At 37.9% G+C, this 22165-nt stretch overlaps 1 protein-coding gene across 5 annotated transcripts in view; it reads right to left on the reverse strand.

Moving 5' to 3' along the window:
* Window positions 1-22165, reverse strand: part of grm4 (glutamate receptor, metabotropic 4) — a 266396-nt gene that overhangs the window by 42724 nt on the left and 201507 nt on the right. For all 5 annotated transcript variants that reach the window (XM_067460285.1, XM_067460283.1, XM_067460286.1 and 2 more), the window contains 3 exons: window positions 20120-20274; window positions 19227-19367; window positions 28-228 (listed from right to left, as the gene is read on the reverse strand). In XM_067460285.1, coding sequence (XP_067316386.1) covers window positions 28-228; window positions 19227-19367; window positions 20120-20274 — 497 coding nt within the window. The remainder of the gene's footprint in view (window positions 1-27; window positions 229-19226; window positions 19368-20119; window positions 20275-22165) is intronic.

Genomic DNA, 22165 nt, shown 5'->3' on the forward strand with positions numbered 1-22165 from the left:
TGGTAATGCTGAAAGTAAACAGCTTACCTGCAATTTTGACATTGCGTATGTACTTTAGCAGGAGGGATCCATCAACAGGGTCCATTCTGGAGCAGAGTCCCACCTTGCCAGGGCACAGGTCTTTGTGCATGTTGTGGAGGGCGTGCGCCATCGCGTACACTGCGTCAATCACGAACATCACCTTTCCTTCTTGCTCATAGGATGAGTCTTTTCCAATCCGCTCTTGATCTGACGGATGAAAGAAAACGTTTGCATTAACATCAACTGAAATGCCGTTTGATTTGGACTGAATTGTCACACTTTGCACACTGGAAGCGGCTGATGTTGCACAGCTTGACACTCTCTACACTGGATGCATTAGAGTTACATGCCACCTCAGAATCTTTACTATTAAACCAATCAGCTGTGAGCTAGAGGCAAGAAGTGAATTTCTGAATTAAATCGAATAAACAGTCAAATAAATGGTAATAAAAGTAGTGCACATTTTCATTAGGGTAGCAGCTCAGTGTTCTATCATACTATAGATAATGGACAAATATGTAATTGTGTTAAGACTTCTAATCTGAGGTATAAAACCATTACACTCTAAAAAATAATTCAGTGGCTTAGTAAATATCACAGTAATAATTAACTTTATTAACTTAATAAAATCTCTCAATATCATTTACTTGATGGTTTTAGTTAAACATACCAAAATAATTGACTAAAAATCCAACAGTTAATTTTGTCTAAAATTTAAAGTTATATTTAAGTTTTTTTCACTAAAATAATTTAGTATTCAAATAACCAATTATTTATTTTAAATATACTTAATACATTTGTGAAATTTATTTCAAAATATTTGAGAATGGAGAATTAAACCGATCTGTTTCAAGAACCACAAATATTACTTAATTAAAATCAAGATTATTGATATTTAACACACACTGAAGAAATTGAGTAAATTTACTCGATTAAAACAATGCGCCCCTCCCCCGCCCTCTGACGTGACGTCAGCTCGACGGTTGAGTGAGGGCGGATATTTGAATTCTCCTCAGTCACAAGAGCAGTTTCTTCTTCTCAGCGTCGCAGAATTGGGGCATTTCCTCTGTGAAATTCAGGTTTGTATGTTTTGTTTTATCTATATAGTCATTACTGTGCTAAAAGGCATTTTATTTAATTCAAAACAACATACAGGGACAGTGTGAGTCACCTTAAGTTAACGTGTGGCATTGGTCTTTGAAACGCCTGCTGTGTTGCTCAAAACACACAACTTTATTCGTAAAGATAATGAATATAATGAATTTGGACGATAAAATCTTATTAAAACTGGGCACTTTTTGTTTATTGTCAGGTTATGGAGTCTGGCGCCTCGCAGCATCTTTCAGCTACGAATGAAATGCAGGACAGCGGTCTCAAGTTCAAAGTCCACCCGCAGACCTCTAACGTTAGTCCATCTCAGGTTTGAGAAACAGCGCTGATACGGTGGAAATGGGATAACAGACCGGTTGATTTCACTTGAATTACTTTTAAATGTTTAATTTTTACTTCTAAAATGTTTGTTACATGAGTTTAAATGTTGTAAAATAACTGTTATTCTTTACATGTCAAAACAGTATTATATACTGTAACGTTATTGCTGTACTCGTCGACAATAAAGGCCATGTCATGTATAAGTGTGTTTGTGTGGACTGTGGAGTATTTTACAAAGGTTTAGAGGGAATTAAAGCTATACTATACAAGTTATTAATACTCATAAATAAAAACAGTTCATATTAGTCATAAATATTGGTTTTTTTTCTACTCAATTGAATTTGTTAATGTAACAAATGCAGTTACTCAGATCTACTTAATTTTTTTACTTACATTTACTCAGTTCTTATGGTGTCTATAATTGATTTCACTGCTTTAAAATTTACTCAATTTTTTTAGTGTAAAAATGTTTCACCAAAAAAATTGAGCAAATCATAGTATTAGTTTTTAGAGTGTACAGGGTTGACCTGAAAAGAGCACATTATACATCTCATCAAGCTCTCTTTACAAGTATGACGGTTTTAAATGCCTGGTTGCTACAGATATATACCATTAGAAAGTGTAGAGAAGCATCATTCTCGCATTTTTTGCATCAATGTTTTATAATTAGGCCTAAAATGTAGTGACAATTATGATATTATATAAAAATGTATATTCAGGCGCAGCTTGGGTCATGAATATTAATTATGTGATTCACTGAAGGTGTTTATTCCTATATTATAGCAATTCATGCACCAGGTAAAAAAGCAAAGCATAAAATGTTTACAGTAAAAATATGAGTAGATAAACATAAAATAAATATATTAAAACATTTGACGTCACAAAATGTTTAGCTTTATTGTCTAACCAAATATTGATATATGAATTCACTTAATTAAGCTTTATACATACAAACTTAATTATACTTAAAAATAATTAATTTACATACTTATAAATAAAAAAACAACCTGTTTATGTTTTTTTATTTTGTAGCCTTCATTGTCATACCCTGAATAGTATGTGAAATTAAAATAAGTGTGTCCTAAAGCATAGCATGTTGAGCATATCACAGTCTCACTCCTATTCGTCATATTGGCGTTTGTTTTTTAACACACAGGGTACTCCATTTGATTTCAGTTCTTTGCTCAATGCGTCAGATCAAGACATTTAATTCTTTGCATTTGTAAAAGTAAACATGATTTTATAAATATTTATAGAATACTTTTACATTGGAGCAACTAACCCCACTACTACCCAAATCTACCCACTCACTCTCAACAATATAAAACATGTAACAGGCTAATAAAAGTACAGTCACATGTATTTATTACAAAAACTGTATAAACAGTAACAGTTTTAACTCATGTTGCATTTCAATTCTTCTGAAGTCATATGGTATCTTTATGTAAAGAACAGAGTTGATCTTAATGTTTTAATAGTTGAAATGATCTTGCCGCTCCGTGAACACACACTCCACTCAGTCATATCTCATTCAAATGATACACCCGACTCTTTAGCATCAAAGCTGATGTAATGATGCAAATGGTCATGAGACATACATTTCTTTGCATGGAATTTGTGAAATGTGTTTATGATCTTCAGCGGATGGACTCGAAGATGATCGCTTTTGGTCTCTGAAACACTTGGAATATCTGTACTTTTCTAATATATTTTGTCTGCAGTCATATCTGCCTGTTATATCCTGTTTTTTATAATACACAAATGGATTTAGGGATGGGTTTGGGTTATGTGTTAAAAACGTGTCTATGAATAGCGTAAATAAAGAAGAAAACAAATGTAAAGAAAATGTACAATTAAACTGAGAATAAACCCATGTCATAATGGCAAAATCATAAACCAATATATTGTTTTATATACGTGTCTGTATATGACAGCAAAGGTTTCTCTTAAAAATCAATTGAGTACTGCGCGTCGAAAAACGGCGTTAAAGGGCTACCTGTTAAAAAGTGACGCCGAAGGGAACCGACCAAGCGTCAATATGTGAGGAATAGGAGTGAGACCGTGTTGGCTGAAAAGAGTTTGCCAAAATGGTCTACTATTTCAGGTAGATTTTCTAAGAGTGGACAAACTATAACGGCTACTATTGCCCCCAACCCATTGCATTTTAGAAGACGATTCAGTTCAGAACTTCAAGCAAGAGTAAAACGTGTGCAGGTGACCAATGGTCAGATATTTAGATAAGGGGTTTGAGTGACTAAAATCGACATTTAAGCGGACACATTTTTTTTATTTATTTAATGCTATCTGTATTATTTTTCATCTGCAACAATGTGAAGTTTTATAAAGATATGTTTAGCCATTAACTTTTAAATACATGTTATGCATTAATAAGAGGAGAGAATGAAATAGCTGTCATGTGATTATGTCATGTGCTTCCCTAGTCTTATGTTCTCATTGGTTCATTGTCTTATCGTTGACGTGTTTCTTGTTAGTCATTAGTGTATAATAGCCCTCATGTTTCCATTGTATCTTGTCTAGCTTTGTTTTGTTCAAGTCATGTTAAGTGCTTCCAAGTCTTTTGTTTAATTTGTGTTTGTTTAATAGATCGGTTTGTAAATTAAACTGCATTTGAGTTGTTCAACTTCCAGTTGGCTTCTTGCAGTTGCTACAGTTGTATGTGTAAAAGGTTGTATTCGAATCCATTTCTACAGGGCTTGCTAAATAGTATTTAAATAGAAAGGGGAGGAAAATAATCAAATATCTACAATATGCCACGAGTTGTCGTCTCACATGTTCAGTTATCCAAGTCCTGTATCTTGCTCTTCATGCCACTGATAAATGAAAGAGGTCTGGTAACACACGAGGGTGGAATAATAGACAGGGAGACAGCAAGCAAGATTAATTATCTCTCAGCGCTCATATAATCATGCCAGACAGCTGTATATTCATTAGAGCTGGAGTTGCTCAGCTTGATTTTTTTTTTTTTTTTTTTTTTGGTAAGGTCTTAATTGCAAAGGAGCTGTTTCAATTATGACCCTGCCAGAACAAACCGGAGAGATAGCTGTCAGATGTCAGGTTGGCAGATTGCAGGGTACACTCTTCAGAATAAAGCCTGTGCCATTGTCATTTTGGGTTAATGCCAGCATTTACACTACATTTACAGTATTTCCAACAACTGCAAAACCTGAAAGAGCAATCATTACTCCATACAATATGATTCCTTTCAGGTTAGCGCTGCTTAGTGCTGTATTTTTCTGTTGTTTGAAATTTCAAAAGGCTGGTTTCCTCTTTTACTCAATACCCAAGACAAACCCATCCATATCTTTTCTCTTCCTACATTCGCAAACCTTTTCTTATCTAAACAAAGCCAGAGTGTTTTTTTTTCTAAGAGCTGCTGTAAGTAAAGAAATGCCTGTCCTATTCTTCTAGGGTTGCTAATCACTAGCACTTCAGCTTTGCCTTAAACAGAAAGCCAAAGGCAATTTAACATCCTCGACAGTCCCTTTGCATCTTGAAAACCCTAAATTAAAGAGGCAGGTTTTGCTTGTGTAATTGTTCACCACAAGCATAACTATTTGAGGGGGGGGTCTTCCACCATGGGTTTGCCAGTGAGAGAGAAAATCTATTGTGAATCTCACTGGGGGAGGTTGGCTAGCCCACACACTTCTTAATGCTCTTCATATGCAACCACACACAAACGCATTAGCACTCTCACTGGCAGACGAACACGCATACATGCCGTCTGCATACACACAATCGTGTGCAAACTCCTTATCTGAGCGCATCCACATATGCTACTGTGTAATTTGTTAACATTCATGGTTTTGCTGAAAAACATTTAACATATATTCATAAAATAATTCAAACACCAAGTACTGTAACAGTACTAAAACAAAAAAGTAATAATATTAGTAAGTAATAATAAGAACTAATATTTGAGCATAAAAATAGCATAAAATAAAATAAAAAACATTTAATTAATCAATAAATTACTAAAATATGACAATTAGAAAATATATTTTTTTATATTAATACAATTATTTTTCATATGGGGCATGTTTCACCTAATAATATGACTGGTTAATTAAATTAAATTCACTGCATTGTTAATGCCTGATCCCAATGAGAAATAATTAATATAGGATCAAATAAATAAATTATTTTAAGTAAATACAAATAAAAATGAATAGTTAAAAATGATTAAAACTTAATTTTTTTCAAAGAATTGTGATATGTCTGATTCAATTCAATCCAATTATTCTGCTTAAATAATGAAACATTTATAAAACACCAATTTCATCATCGTATTGGGGCATTTTCTCACAGAATATTGCTACATATCGATTCAATCAATTGAATCAAATTATTCTGCTTGCTTAAAAATGATTGATTGAAAAAATTAAACACAACATAAACACCTTTCCTGTACACACAGAATCCTAGATCCGACGCAGTTACAAGCACAAACTCCATCCTAACTAACAATTGTAGATTCTAAACACATCCACGTTCACGATGCCGGCCGCTGTTTGAGGAATCCTTTGCAATTAAGGGAGGAGTCTCAGAGTTTGTCGGGCCATGACAGAGAAGCATGCTCATAACCTTCAGTACCTCTGGCTGCTCAGGGGCTTTAAAGACACTAGATGTCCTGCTCTGAGGGCTCATGCTCTCACTGGGAATAATGATTCTGACTCTCCCCATTTGCCAGAAAAACCTCCAGAGCCTTTTGTCTCACTTAAATCTCTTGTTTGTGGTTTCGGACGAGTGATTTTCTTCTCAAAGGGTTTTGTGGAAACTCTGCTGTAGCCTTAACCTCAACAACGGTAAAAAAAAAGGAGAAAAAAATGATTCTTGATACAAAGTGCTTTTGATTCGGAGACAACGTGATCGGTCTATAGAAACAGCCGGTTTGTGCACACTACTCAAGGAGTGCCAGTCTCTGAATGCACTTACTGTATAAAAGCAATCCATTAACTTCTGACGAATGAATTAAAATAGTCTGCATGGAGATAGCCGCTATAATTGATTCAAAGGACAAAATGACTGTTTTAGATGTTGCATACATTAGTTTTGGATCTCGGACCTCAAAAATCCCTACAGCAATCAAAGAAAAAGTTTAATTATTTCTGCCCTTTCAAAAATAATTCAGGTAATATTAGTTGAGTGGCTTCAGGCTTTTTTGTCTTAGGTCCAGACAATATAAATCTTAATTGTACATTTAAATGCATGTAGGAAAAACTTTTCTTTAACAGTCTGTTTTAATGTTTGTTTTAGATTGTAAGTCATTCTTTAGCTTTTATGCCAACCGTTTCACTTACTACCCAAGGGCACAATTTGAATGACTCATGTATTTGCTCTTCGTAACCAACATGCTTTTGTTTACAAGCCACCTCTATAATCCGTGCGCAACATTTAGGTGGGATAAGGATGATAGATGGAATCTGCATCACCTCTGCATTTATCAGACATCTGTTCTTGATGAAAGATGGGTCCTGCCTTTTGATCAATGCTCCCATGCAAAGCATTTAAGACACATGACGTCTCCTCCGCCACTCCTCTCTGAGCAGCACAAGCCTGAGGGAGGTTTTGTTGGGAAACAAAAAAACCCTCAAAATTCTCTATTAAAGCTTGGCAATCCAAATCCCATGAATCGCCCCTGGGGGACAGCCTTCAAGACTTTTTGAAAACAAACACGAGTGTCTTGTCTCTCATCATTGTTTTAGAAATAGCCATATGCTGGGAACAATATATTTATTTCTTAAAAATAAGCTAATGCACTAAATTCGCTAAAACCTCAACAATACTTTACTCAATCCAGGGTTTTTCAAGCATTTCCATGTAATTGACCTTGCAACGAACCCCAAATATAAAAAACAGCTAAACTTCTTTTTCAGTATATTAAGACACATTTGTTGTATAAGAAAAAATATGAGCATAATATTTCAGCCTTACATGCTTGAGTCGGACAGTGATGGAGAGACTCAAGAAGTGACAGCATGTAGAATGGAAAGGATGTTTCTGAATGCTTAATTGATTAATTTATGTAGTTAATGAATCTTCAAGTCATCGATTAGCATGTTCTGTCCTAAAAATCTATAAACCAATTGTGTGGGGACTGTTGTAAGATGCCTACAGAGTCAGAAAATATAAATGCTTAAAGGAGATATAGGAATAGTTTGGTTTAATTACAGTTATAACTTTTGGTTTTATCTTGCTTTATGACATGCTATTGCATCTGTGTTAAGTACTGTTGTGCAATAAAGGTGAAAAGATTCCCAAATGTATGACTGGCCATCCTGGACTGGAAATGGACTTTGTTTAAATGTGCATTCACTTCAGGATGCATTTGTGGCAAATTAGGTACGTTCAATGCAATGAATGCAAATTAGGTACGTTTCCATCATAGACTGTAAAAAAAAATATGGACGTAGTGTCCATGTCGTCCCCCAAAGGATTCTGCAGTGCAGTTTTGAAGCGTAAAGTAGAGACGAGCAGGCCGTTGCCATCTTTGCAACGCGTCATGCCCGGATAACAGAAAATGGGCAAAAAGGCGGGACATAAACATGTTTTTTCTGCTGTAAAGTTGGCTATTTTAACATAGGGCTCAATGAGATTCAGCTCCCTTCTGGAGCCTGTGCAGGAGCCTTCTGGATGCCTGGAGGAATTGCAGTTCAAGTTACTTCCATATTGGCTTCAACAGAAACTGGGGGAGGTTGCCGCTTGGTTTCCATCGAGTTGTTAGAGCAGACAACATGGTACTGGTAACCTAGTAACCAACAGTAAATAAAACACCACCAGCGGAAGGCTGCAGTAGTGATGTGTCGTTTTGCGAGCAGGTCGGCTCTATGAGAGTAGTTCCCATCTGAGAGTGGCTTTTCATTTTCGTATATTAATACAAGACAATATTTGGCCCCACTTTATATTAGGTGGCCTTAAGTACTATGTACTTACATTAAATTGTATTGCAAAGCACTTTTGCTGATATTAAGGTGGGATAAAGGTAGAGTTAGGAACAGGTGTGGTGGTGTGGGTCAGTTTAAGGGTAGAGTTAGGGACAGGTGTGGTGATGTGGGTCAGTTTAAGGGTAGAGTTAGGGACAGGTGTGGTGGTGTGGGTCAGTTTAAGGGTAGAGTTAGGGACAGGTGTGGTGGTGTGGGTCAGTTTAAGGGTAGGGTTAGGGACAGGTGTGGTGGTGTGGGTCAGTTTAAGGGTAGAGTTAGGGACAGGTGTGGTGGTGTGGGTCAGTTTAAGGGTAGAGTTAGGGACAGGTGTGGTGGTGTGGGTCAGTTTAAGGGTAGAGTTAGGGACAGGTGTGGTGGTGTGGGTCAGTTTAAGGGTAGAGTTAGGGACAGGTGTGGTGGTGTGGGTCAGTTTAAGGGTAGAGTTAGGGACAGGTGTGGTGGTGTGGGTCAGTTTAAGGGTAGAGTTAGGGACAGGTGTGGTGGTGTGGGTCAGTTTAAGGGTAGAGTTAGGGACAGGTGTGGTGGTGTGGGTCAGTTTAAGGGTAGGGTTAGGGACAGGTGTGGTGGTGTGGGTCAGTTTAAGGGTAGGGTTAGGGACAGGTGTGGTGGGATGGGTCAGTTTAAGGGTAGAGTTAGGGACAGGTGTGGTGGTGTGGGTCAGTTTAAGGGTAGAGTTAGGGACAGGTGTGGTGGTGTGGGTCAGTTTAAGGGTAGGGTTAGGGACAGGTGTGGTGGTGTGGGTCAGTTTAAGGGTAGAGTTAGGGACAGGTGTGGTGGGATGGGTCAGTTTAAGGGTAGGGTTAGGGACAGGTGTGGTGGTGTGGGTCAGTTTAAGGGTAGAGTTAGGGACAGGTGTGGTAGTGTGGGTCAGTTTAAGGGTAGAGTTAGGGACAGGTGTGGTGGTGTGGGTCAGTTTAAGGGTAGAGTTAGGGACAGGTGTAGTGATGTGGGTCAGTTTAAGGGTAGAGTTAGGGACAGGTGTGGTGGTGTGGTGTGGGTCAGTTTAAGGGTAGAGTTAGGGACAGGTGTGGTGGTGTGGGTCAGTTTAAGGGTAGAGTTAGGGACAAGTGTGGTGGTGTGGGTCAGTTTAAGGGTAGGGTTAGGGACAGGTGTGGTGGTGTGGGTCAGTTTAAGGGTAGAGTTAGGGACAGGTGTAGTGATGTGGGTCAGTTTAAGGGTAGAGTTAGGGACAGGTGTGGTGGTGTGGTGTGGGTCAGTTTAAGGGTAGAGTTAGGGACAGGTGGTGTGGTGTGGGTCAGTTTAAGGGTAGAGTTAGGGACAGGTGTGGTGGTGTGGGTCAGTTTAAGGGTAGAGTTAGGGACAGGTGTGGTGGTGTGGGTCAGTTTAAGGGTAGGGTTAGGTGTAAGAGAAGTGCCAACTGTGTAATTACAAATGTAACTACAGAAATTAATTACAGACCTAATTACATGCAGGTATCTTAAAATGTAAGTACAATGTAAAAACATGTATGTACACAATAAATGCATTGTTTCAAATGATTAATTACAATGTTAGTACATAGTAGTTAAGGCCACCTAATATAAAGTGGGTCCCAATATTTTTATTATCCTTTCGCTACACTGCGCAGCCACACGTCAAGTAGTCTAACTGAATGTTATTTTGATGTGTATGTGTGTGTGATCATGTGTGATGACATTACCCATCTGTTCTCGATTTGCGCACACATACAGCAGGCTACACAAGACACATTAACATAATATTCAGTTACTGCATGTGCTCGAGCAGAGTGGCCAAAAGATCATCCGTAATATCGGGTCAGAAAACAAAATGAGTAACACAAACATTTTTTAAGTGCATATATATATTCATCCCAGGCCCAACATTGCTAAATTTGACTGAATTTAAATAGCCAGAAGCGGCAATCTGAATCAGCTTGTATGAAGAGACTGATTTCGATTCATGGGAATTATAAAAAAATAATAAAAGCGAAAAATATAATTTTTACCATTATAGGCTGGTTGTTCTCACACTCCAGACAATCAATATTTGGATAAATATTTTAATAATTTACTTTGGCTTTTTAATACAAATTATTATTTCAGTCATGAAACTCTAGATGTGTTCTGATTGGTTGTTACATTCTAATTTCCACAGCCAATCGATTTCACGTATCCATTACTACTTCCCTTTATAACCACAACACATTTAAACAAACACACACTGCATGCTATGCAAATTCTTATTCTGACCCTCCGCCTCCTCAGCACCACCTGCCTAGATCTGCTATGGAGGCGTCTCTCTCTCTCTAGAAGCGGCAGCATGTTTCCAATCATTTTATTTTAGCAAGTCACGCCTTCTCTCAGAAGCGTAGCAGATCTAGTCCGCCACGACCAAACCCATGTAAATCCCATGTACATTAACAAAACATTTTACAAAAATGTTTAACTAGCCTGAGAGTTGTCATGACTGAAATAGCATAATGACATATTTTCTAAATTCTTTGTATTAAATATAATAACTAAATAATGAGAATTTAATTACAAATGCATTTCAATTATATATATTTTTTCTACTCAGTATTAATGTATAGCAAATTTTCAATTTGATCCAAAATTATTCATTTATGTATCGCTTTTCACAATAAACACCAATTTGCCTTACAATCCCTATTGAGTATAGTTGCAAGGAAGATGAAAAAAACTCCCAAATAAATATAATTACTATGAGAATAAAACTTTACTCTAGCTTTCACTGTACAAATCAATGCAATGGCATCATATCCAATTATTCTTTTGAATTATGGAAGCGAGAACATATATTATTAATGCATTTACTGTTGCTATTCCAGAATATTAGGACTATAAGCATAGATTCAATCTTCCTCATATTTTGTAGCTTATAGAAACAAACTAATTTAAAAGCATATACGCACTGACAAAGCAAGGCAAACTGCACATTATCTCGGAGTTGAAAAGTGCATTTTATATCAGTAACACACATTGTCAAATTAGAGGCTATTTGAGATCATTACTGCGTCTCTCTCTCTCTGGCTCAGCATCAGCCAAAGCATGAACGCAGATTTGAATTTAGCAGTTGATGATGTGACACACTGAACATTCTAATCACACCGGTCAGATCGTGTGCTTTAAAAGCTTCATTATAAAATGTAAAAATATTACTGTTTGTTTTTTGGAAGCTGCATTCAAATCCATTTGACTCAAAGCGAGTACGTATCCCCTCGCTTTGAATGGGCATATTCTTCACTAGATATCCTCAGGAGATTCACTTGGGTTAGGCTGTGCTGAGTTTTTGTGCCTCCTCTACAGGACAGGCACATTTTGCGCACACACGTTTTTAGATTCATTAAAACCATTCTCATATAGTCTTGGATTGTGCATGTAAACTTACAGCAGCTTTTTATGCCTCGTCTGCATCTCATTTCCATATACATACTGTAATCCAGACATACAGAACCATAATTAGCTTAATTTATAGTTTTTAAGAATGTTTAGGTATTTTAGCTGAAAATAAAACAAAGATACTGATTAAGACAAGTATTGTTTCATTAAGTGCAGTGCAGCGAATCAGTGAAAGAACTTGTTTACCATTTTGTTAAACACTGCTTAAGTGGCACAGGGCTGCACAATAGCGCAGATCTGTACAGCGGCATCATACTTACAGCCATGAATACCAATGATCAGACTGATCCAGACAGCTGACAAAAGAGGTTTCTGCAGACCAATGGTCCATTCCACTCTCAAACTAACAACTCAGTTTTAATCAAGCTAAGCGTGTGTTAGACATTGATGTTTATTTCAAATATTTATTTTATTTTATTTTTACTGAGAACGCAATTTCTGCAATTTAGAACAAGCCCAAGTGGAATTATCATGAGCCAAGAAATCTTTGCTTTGGTTAAAAATATACTTCTGATAGAATGTCATGGGAAAAAGTCTAAAAGCAATGCATACATTATTAATCTTTCAATTTGATAGCTTATTTTTTTAAATGCCTTTTTAATTAGTCACGAACACTTTATTTCATTTTATAACTCCTGGATGACTGCATCTGATAAGTGTGTAACTCTGTACATACGCATACGGTTTTGTTCTAAACATGTTGAATTAAATCTGAAGCTGTTGGTAACAGAGTCGCCAATTTGCATACATTTATTTATATTAAAACTGTTTATTTGTATTAAAACTGTTACTTTCTGAGGCCCATTTTGTGGGCAATATTTGGACCACTACACCATATTCTGTAACAATTGATTGAGATTGGAACATCAATTAGTTTTAATCGATATACTGGCTTGCACTGCCACTGCCTTTTCTGGTCATTTCAATTTGGCAAATTAAACCTTTTTGCCAGCAGCAATGGAATAATATATTTCCTTCCAACATGTATTCCTTTTAAAACTAGTTGAATGAGGCATTTTGTGTACAATCAATACCCAGGCTAATATATATTCATCAGCCAGTCTGATGCTACTCAATATCAGACAATGTGCATGTAGATATTTTACTGACCATCTGATGCATATCACACACAAAGAAATTGGCAAGACAAAGACTGGTGCTATGCAATTTGATTAAGCCACTTAGTATCACGTAAACTAGATTAGTATTCTCAACCGGTTCTGCTTTAAATTGTAAAAAAATAAATAAAAATGCTCTTTAAAAATGTATTGGTCTTTTAAATGTTGCCATGCCTATTTACTTTCCAATCCTATCAATCCACTATTATTTGGCTATTTTTAGGGCCACGGCCCAACAAGAACCCTGAGAATAAGCTACAAAATGGACTCAAAAGACAGGCTGCACATCTCCCCTACTCAAGAGAGCAGTGAAATCATGTAACCACAGCAAACAGATGTCAACAAGCTCAACTTTGTCCTCCCATCTTCTGATATCACAGAGATCCATCTCAACATGTGCAATCCATAATCACAAGCTGCTCCCTGCATGGAGAATTTCCTGTATGTTCAACACTGATAAAAGAAGAGCAGAGTGCTACAAACAGAGAAAGACAGAGAGCGAGAGATAGAGAATGGGAAGGAGGTAGAGAGGAGGAGAGGCAGAGAGAGCTGAACGCTGAGATATCCAGCCTTTTAATCCGACAGTAACCAGAGGGCTTTTGTGAGGGCTGGAAAATCGCAGCATTGATGTAGCGCACTCTTCTATCTCTGGCTGTTGGATCTTCGATAAGAGTCCGGGTCAACACCGTCTTTATATTTAAGCATTGCTTCTCTGTGATAAAGCAACAATGCTATACATTTCTGCACTCATTAACTTGCTATCTGATGTATCGTCTAAATTAAATTCAACACGATGCATTCGTGTTTTTGTACTAAATCTAATGCACAACCACCATGCAAAAGTTTGGTTGGTAAGATTGTTTTACTGACTTTGAAAGAAGCAATCCATTGCTCATTGATCAGTGTCACATGACCCTTCAGAAATCATTCTAATATGCAAATTTACTAAACATTTCATATTATCAATGTTGAAAACAGCATACATTTTTTTGTGAAAAACATATTTATTTTTAGGATTATTTGACAAATAACTTGTAAAAAAAAAAAAAAAAAAAAAAAAAAAAAAAAAAATTATAGTGAATGTCTTTACTGTTAGTTTTGATTAAATCTAATTTGTCATTGCTTAATATAAGTATTTTAAAACATCTTACTAACCACTAAAAATGCCATTTCAAGCTTTTAAATCAATAAACCAATACGGCTATTTGATTTTGGGGTCAGATCTTGATATCAAATCTATACCACATGTATAAATGAATGTGACGAGACAAGAAAAGTTAGCATCTTTGATATATTAGGCATACGAATAAGAGTGAATGTCTGTGCCTTTTATAACAAAATTAAAAATTAAACTGATTTACTTACTAAACTACAATTAGAACTAGAACTTCTGTTACCATTCTTATTTATTCCCTTAAATCTCTTTTGATCCTTCAAGCTGATAACATCACTGTTTTCTCCAGTACGACTGTACAGCCAAATCTAATCTTGTCGCAATATTATCCTGTTTGACACTGTGAAGCTGCTTTGACACAATCGTGATTGTAAAAGCGCTATATAAATAAAGTTGATTGATTGATCCTTCAATATTTAATTGCTTAAATAATAAAAAGTAATAAATATTATTAAAAGTGAAACACCAACTACACTGTCAGAAAAAAAGGTACATTTCTGTCACTGGGGCGTTACCCTAAGGTACAAAACCGAAAAGGTACTAATATGTACCTTTAAGGTTCTACTATGTACCTTTTAAGGTACGAATATGTACCATTTAGGGGTTCGTAAGGTACAAAGATGTACCTTTTCACTTTTGTACCTTAGGGTACTGCCCCAGTGACAGAACTGTACCTTTTTTTCTGAGAGTGTATGTTCTTAGCTCTTCACATGAACCAAACTATTTATGTAGCAACAGTTTTTTCAAATGATTTACACACAATTGTACTGCACGTGTTTCATGAATTAGGACCATTGATCAAGCTGACAGCATGCCAATAAAGGGCAAAAATCAGGCTCAAGGACCTCAAGGTGAAAAATCTGTGCTATTTGTGTTTTGCTGCAACCGTTGACCTTTCTTAAATGAGAAATATGACATCAAATGACTTCTATATCACTCGTTTTTCTAAAGTAGGACTCTCCAACAGTGACATCAGCGGATTAAGTTTCAGCAGGGGACCTCCCTTGAGCTTGATGTGTTCTCACTGAGCTCTTAGAGCGTGACGCGAATGCAAGGAGGGAACGGCAAAATACTGGCAAACATTGCTGTGATTGGTTGATTACACCGTCAGTGCACGAATCCACATCAACTGGTCAAACTGATGGAACAGGACAGACTAATTACAGAGTAAACAACTCCATCATTTGGTCAACATTATTTTCGGGCACGTCCGAATAAAAGCAAACTTGAAATGACTTGAAATGATCAGTGAGTGAGCCAGGTTTGTTGGCACTCAGCTTGGTTAAAGTTAAGCTGCATCTGTGCTTGTAACCATCAGTACACATGGAACGCTTACCAAAAAAAAAAAAAATAGCCAAAACCCATTAGTAATAAACATAATATGCAGGATTAAATACTTAACTTACAAAATATAAAACTTATTTTTTGCCAGATCCCTTCTTCAAATATTATAGTTAGAGATGCGCCATTTTTTTTCTCCCAAGTGCACTGTAAAATCCAAGTTTTCAGTAAAATATCCAAAAACAAGGCCAGTGTTATATATTTTGTTCACTTGAGTACTTACAATATCCCAAATGATTCCAACTGTTCGAAAATCGTGAGAATTGCTATTTTTACCAAGAAACTGGGATGTCTGAGGGAGTCGTCTGTCAATTGAGTCATATCTTTGTTACCCTCGGTTTCCTCAGTGCTGCAGAGCGAATGCACAGAGTAACGTCATAACATCATTTTAAACACACTTAAATGTATCTAATATGATAAAAAGAGCTGCATTTCCTCATACTCATGGTCGAACAAGCAGAAATGGCACCGACGACTTTGGCATAATAAAAGTCTCGGTGCTCGTGAGTCATGTTGCATTCATCTAAACAATCCCTCCACGGTCCTGCTCTGCTTCACAGTACAGTAATGTTAATAATCCCATCCATGAACTTGATTTCTGCCCAAGTCCTATTCCGATTCTTTTCACCGGCTGTGACTTGGATGAGGTGGGCTCGGTTGGGCCAGAGCGCAGTTCGGTTGGGCCAGAGCGCTGTTTGTTTGGGCTAGAGTGCGGTTCGGTTGGGCCAGAGTGCGGTTCGGTTGGGCTAGAGCGTGGTTCCGTTGGGCCAGAGCACTGTTCGGTTGGGCAAGAGCGCAGTTAGGTTGCGCCAGAGCGCTGTTCAGTCGGGCTAGAGCACGGTTCGGTTGGGCTAGAGCGCTGTTCATTTGGGCCAGAGCGCTGTTTGGTTGGGCCAGAGCGCTGTTCGGTTGTTTGGGCTAGAGTGCGGTTCGGTTGGGCCAGAGCACTGTTCGGTTGGGCTAGAGCGCGGTTCGTTTGAGCTAGAGTGCAGATGGGTTGGGGCAGAGCGCTGTTCAGTTGGGCTAGAGCACGGTTAGGTTGGGCTAGAGTGTGGTTCGGTTGGGCCAGAGCGCTGTTCGGTTGGGCTAGAGCGCAGTTGGGTTGGGCCAGAGCGCAGTTGGGTTGGGCTAGAGCGCGGTTCAGTTGGGCTAGAGCGCGGTTCAGTTGGGCTAGAGCACTGTTCAGTTGGGCTAGAGTGCGGTTCGGTTGGGCTAGAGCACAGATCGGTTGGGCCAGAGCACAGATCGGTTGGGCCAGAGTGCTTGAAATCCCTTACTTAAACTTAAAACTTTACTTAAAAAAACCCTTGTACACATTCTCAGTGTATTGTATAATATAAAATAAATATATATATAAAGATTTACAATGGCAGCTCAAAGATGTACAGCAGCATTTAAATATGAAATTGAATGACTAAACGTAGGCTAAAATTAAGGTCTTTTTTTTTCACCCCCTAACTTTAGTACATATGATTGGATATTTGCTCATATCAGCGCGTAGACTCACAGGCACACTCAAAAAGAGCCGAAATAAACTGAGAGAAATATTTCAAACAGAGTGAAATGGAAATAATTAATTAAATGCAAAACCGAAGAAAAAAAACGCAATTCACCGTGTATTGAACCGTGAATGCCGTACCGAACGGTTCAATATTATTTTGAGTATATTAATATATATATATATATATATATATATATATATATATATATATATATATATATATATATATATATATATATATATAAATTATTAATTTAATACAATGAATTTATATATTTTATATATAAATATGTCTTTTCTTAAATATATGCATGCGTGTGTGTGTGTGTGTGTGTGTGTATATATATATAAAAATTATATATATATAAAATGTTTTGGTTTATTATTGGTTATTTTATGTATATATAATTTTTTAGTTTATTATTGGTTCTATAAGCTAAATGCCGTTTGATAGGTATTTCATCTGACAACAGTTTAAACATCAAATAAATAAATAATAAATGCTGCATATAACACCTTGCATAATGTATGTAAAACCCAGCTCACGGTGCTGGCAGTGATGTCATAGAATCAGCTTTGATTCATCCCCCAAATATGTTTCACAGATCCTCCATCACATTAGTCATTATCGAAAATGTCAGCTGGAATTTGGGCAAATCTGTGGGTGCCTGTTGACTCATGCATTAGCATTGTCCCTCTGAGGCTATATTTGAGGCTACACTGTAGTCTGTCTAGATGACTAAAAAAACAACTCCTCACTGTGCTAATGACAATGTGCAAAACAAACCCAGAATTTTCTCAGAAAGCACAGGTCCTGAATGGACAGCATGTGCAACATGCTACTGTAAGAATCATTCAAGCGAAACCTTAATGGAAAATATATGCAGATCTTGACTGTAAATCTCCATCAGCAGTTATTACAGCACTGAAAATGCCCAGACCCTGGAGACTGTAGCTATGCTACATAGAGACTCCACAGCCAGAGATAAAGGTTTAGCAAGCCACAGTTGTAGTGACCTCGGGTTCTGAATCAGTGCTTTCAGACAAATATTACATCCTCCCTTTGAGACAAAGCTGTAAGAGGATGCGACCCAGTTAAGGCTGCATTGTATTTTAACACTAAGTCGTTTTCTTGAACTAATAAAGCTGCACAAACACCATTTTCATTTCCCACGTGGCATTATAAACCTGCTACAATGTGCATGGCAAATGCCGAATTGTTCTTTACATGGAGCCTGATGTCAGCAGACAGTATGTGCAATACACCGTTTGAGATGTGAACCCCTGGTTGTAGCAAAAGCATGCACGGAGTATATTAAAAACTCAAAACTACATAAAAGAAAGAAAAAGCTGTGCTGAGTGGCATGTTTTGCATCTCATTCACGCACACAGAAAACACCCTACCATATTTTTTAATCAAGTGAATAGAAGCACGGCGTTTAATCACCAATGGCTATTCAAGAATGTAAGGTAACAATGATGAATTTTCTTGTGGGCGCAGCAATTAGCATAAAGAAAAAGTGATTTATTATGTTGTGGCGGAGCGATGGATTTTGTTTCAGGCCAGATACTTCTTGCAGCACGCTAAAGGCCAGCCATTACAAGTAAGCCCACTGACAAGGATTATGCACAGTGACATTTAGCGCGCTGCGATGTTACAGTGAGCCCCTTTGCCACAGTGAATATAATTTGGCTTCCGCCGTCTGTAGGAGGTCACCGCACCGATACTGAACCAAGAGGTTAATATCCTGCCCTGCTTACTGGTGCAGTGCAGTAAGCGCTGTAATGCTTGGTAGGCTACATACTGAGAATTAGACGCGCTACCGTAGCCACCCTTGAAAAGGTCTGCTGGCGGAAACCTCTCCTCGTAAGAATGCAACCTGCACTGATTGGATGAAGCCTGAAATGTGTTGCTAGGAGTCAACCTTTCTTCATAGCCAAACGGACGGGCTCTGACCGGCACTGAACTTGCAATCGACGGGTGGCTCTTCCCCCGAGAGAAGGCACGAATCAATTAAAGATCATCATCTCTTATCCAATTGGCTGGATTTGCATTGGTTCTGTGTGCTTAGTGTAGGCACGCTGCTGCTGCTGTGCATCAGAAAACATCAGACGTAGAACAGCTTTGCTGTGGTATGACTAATCAGACTGGTGTAAACAAAGGCCCATTTCAGGCGATCTGAGAACAGCAGGCCAAGTCTTTTACGATAGATTTGGCTTCTCCCTCTTCTCACTTTCTCTCTTTTATGGAGCGCTCTGAAATGGAGTGTTGCCAGAGGGAGAGGGAGAGATACTTACTTGTGCATTTCTTAATGCCAGATCCCTTCTTCAAGGCATGGCGGCTCAGCTTGCAGTTGAAATTGTTCTCCCAGAACTCCGCAAACCAGATATTCCTCCGGTTGTTCTCAAGCGTACGGCTGGTGAAGTAGCGATCAAAGCCTGAGGGTAGATCGATGAGATCTGTGTCACTATAATGCGCTCTGTCTGAGTAAAACCTCTCAGCCAATGAACTTCAGAGAGCAACATGATTTGACAGAACATTTGCATGTAACATCATTTTTGTCTCACTGAGAATGTGCTGTTTTGCTATGAAAAGTTCAACCAAAAATGACAAATCGGTTATCATTTAATCATCCTCAAGTCATTCCAAGCAAGTTGATATTTTTCTGTAGAATGCAAATGGAGAGAATCTTCACACATTCTTTATTGATTCAATTATGAATTCATGCCATTATACATTTATGATAAATTCATATTTAGACATATAACAGATTTTAGTTTGAGGACCATATTTAATGGAGGCTTTTCAGTCATTTGCGACCACACAAACCATTCAATGGCTTTGGAAGACTTGGAATAAAAGCACACAAGTCAATTGACCACTTCTATGGTGCTCTTTTAGAGCTTGACGGACCTTTTTTGTATGAAAAAGTGCTTGATGAGGATACTTCAAAGAAGTGTTCTTTTTTGTGTTCCATTGAAGAAATAAAGTTATATTTGGAGGAATGTTTGCATTTGAGTGAACTATTTATTTAACACTATGCATGCATCATAACTTGTTATGATTATTAAATGCATCACCAGTAGCTAATGTGTTGTCATAAGACATTAAACACACGCTCTGGTTTAGAACTGCTCTCTAATGGATGAGAGCAACCACTGACAAGTAGAGGATTTAATCTGTCACTTGCCTCTGATGGACTGTCGTTTGGGTAGGATGGTGACAGCTCCCTCGGCCATTTCCTCCTGGTGAAGCACTGGCGATATCTTCGAGCCCCAGCTATCTGACCCCACCCACAGGAAGTGACCCGTCTGATTGGCTTTTTTTGCTGCCTGCAGTAGCCGCCTGTTAAAAGATGAGTGGCAGTTTCCATAAAAAGTTGAATATAGGCTTTGCTCCCATGCAGGCTTTGAGTCACATCAGCTCTAATTACTTGTTTGCAATTATTGTCTACACTCTGCGGTGCTTTGGTGATTCTCCATTTACAGTAACTGCAAATCAATGTGTTATTGAAAGGTCAGTATTGACACTGCTCAGCGCTGAAATTTCTAAGCATTCTCCGTCAGGGACAGTAGCAATTGATGTCAAAATTAGTCATGCACAACTGACAGCAAAAGCATTTCCCCAAGATAATAATGGCTCAATAAAGTATGTTTCAGGCGGCGCACACAAAATAAATTTCTGTCTTTTAAACAGACACTGCGTCTTCACATACAGAGTCTTTCCATAAGCCGTGGGATACATTTTCTCGGCTTATTTGCTAGTAACTTATCAACATTTTAATAACTGTATTAAAATTCTCCCACATCTTTGGCAGCTACGCCCTCGTTGCAATTTACCTACATTAAACATGAGATTCCCATTCCAAACACATTTTACTTGCAAAATGAAGCATTAACTACAGGGGGCGGACAATGAAACTGAAACCCGGTTTTAAACCACAATAACTTATTAGTATGGGGCCTCCTTTTGCAGCCAATACAGCATCAATTTGTCTTGGGAATGACAGATATGCACATGTTGTGTGTATTGATGCATTATCATGCTGATACCCAGCGCCTACTTTAGGGTACTTTTAAACCATTAGGTTTCACATGGTCCTCCAGAATGGTTTGGTAGTCCTTGGCAGCCCATCAAGGAATACCATGATATTGCAGCCCAAACCATCACTGATCGACCCAGTGCTTCACCTCTAGGCACGAAAGCCGGTGTTAAGCCTCTCTGGGGCTTCTCCAAATGGTTCCTCCCCCAAATGTGGAAAAGACAGCGGACTCAGAGAACAATACGTGTTACACATTGTTCACAGCCCAAGATTTGCATAGTTGGCACCACTGAAACTGACATTTGGCAATTAGGTTAGGTTACAGAAACCTGACCATGACCATTGACTCAGGACAGAATCAATGTGTGTATTTGATTCTGCAGTGAGTTGGTCAGCTGTGCTTTTTTTGAGATACAATCCAGGTTAATACCTGGAAATCCCTTTTAGACAGCTTCCTCTTGCATCGACAGTTACTCCTGTTGGATGTGGTTCATCCTACATGGTGGTATGCCAACATTACTTTGGATACCATAGCTCTCGATTACTCCACAAAGACTTCCGGTCCTGGTCACAGATGAGCCAGGGATATACGCACCAACAATTCGTCATATTTTGAACTCTAATATGTCTTCAGTTATGTTGTGTGGATTGCAATATTTTGTGTACAGCTATTGCTCTGCTAATTCAACCTGCACACTCTGCACAATAAACAAAGATTGGACACCCAATGAAACCTCAGACACTATATGTTGGCCAGTATTTCAGTTTCATTGTCCAACCCCTGTACAACAGATGCCTAAAAGAATTCATAAACAGCCATTTGGCTATGGGTAAATATTAATCAACAATCCGCATGGCAAAGGTGACACCAGCTGCAAAGGAAACTTGGAAAAAAGTTATTACAATCTAACAAAATATATTTTTGGAATATCATGCAAAATAAAATCAACAACATGTATAAAATTACAAAGAGTCCATTTTGATTTCATCATGAGGCATCTAATTTTTTCCTTTTATTGGGAAAAACATACTTTCTGAATTACAGGTGCATCGATGTGAACATGGATAAACAAGCCATTATGATCTCAAGGACAATGGCTGACAAACAATAATTAGTGAAGCATGATTAAACAGTCATCCTGAATGCTCAAGCAAGCAACAAATTGAAAAAGTTTGACCATAATTATTCCTTCA

Source organism: Pseudorasbora parva, chromosome 12 (genome assembly GCF_024679245.1).
Source record: "Pseudorasbora parva isolate DD20220531a chromosome 12, ASM2467924v1, whole genome shotgun sequence".
In the NCBI taxonomy this organism is placed as follows: Eukaryota; Metazoa; Chordata; class Actinopteri; order Cypriniformes; family Gobionidae; genus Pseudorasbora; species Pseudorasbora parva.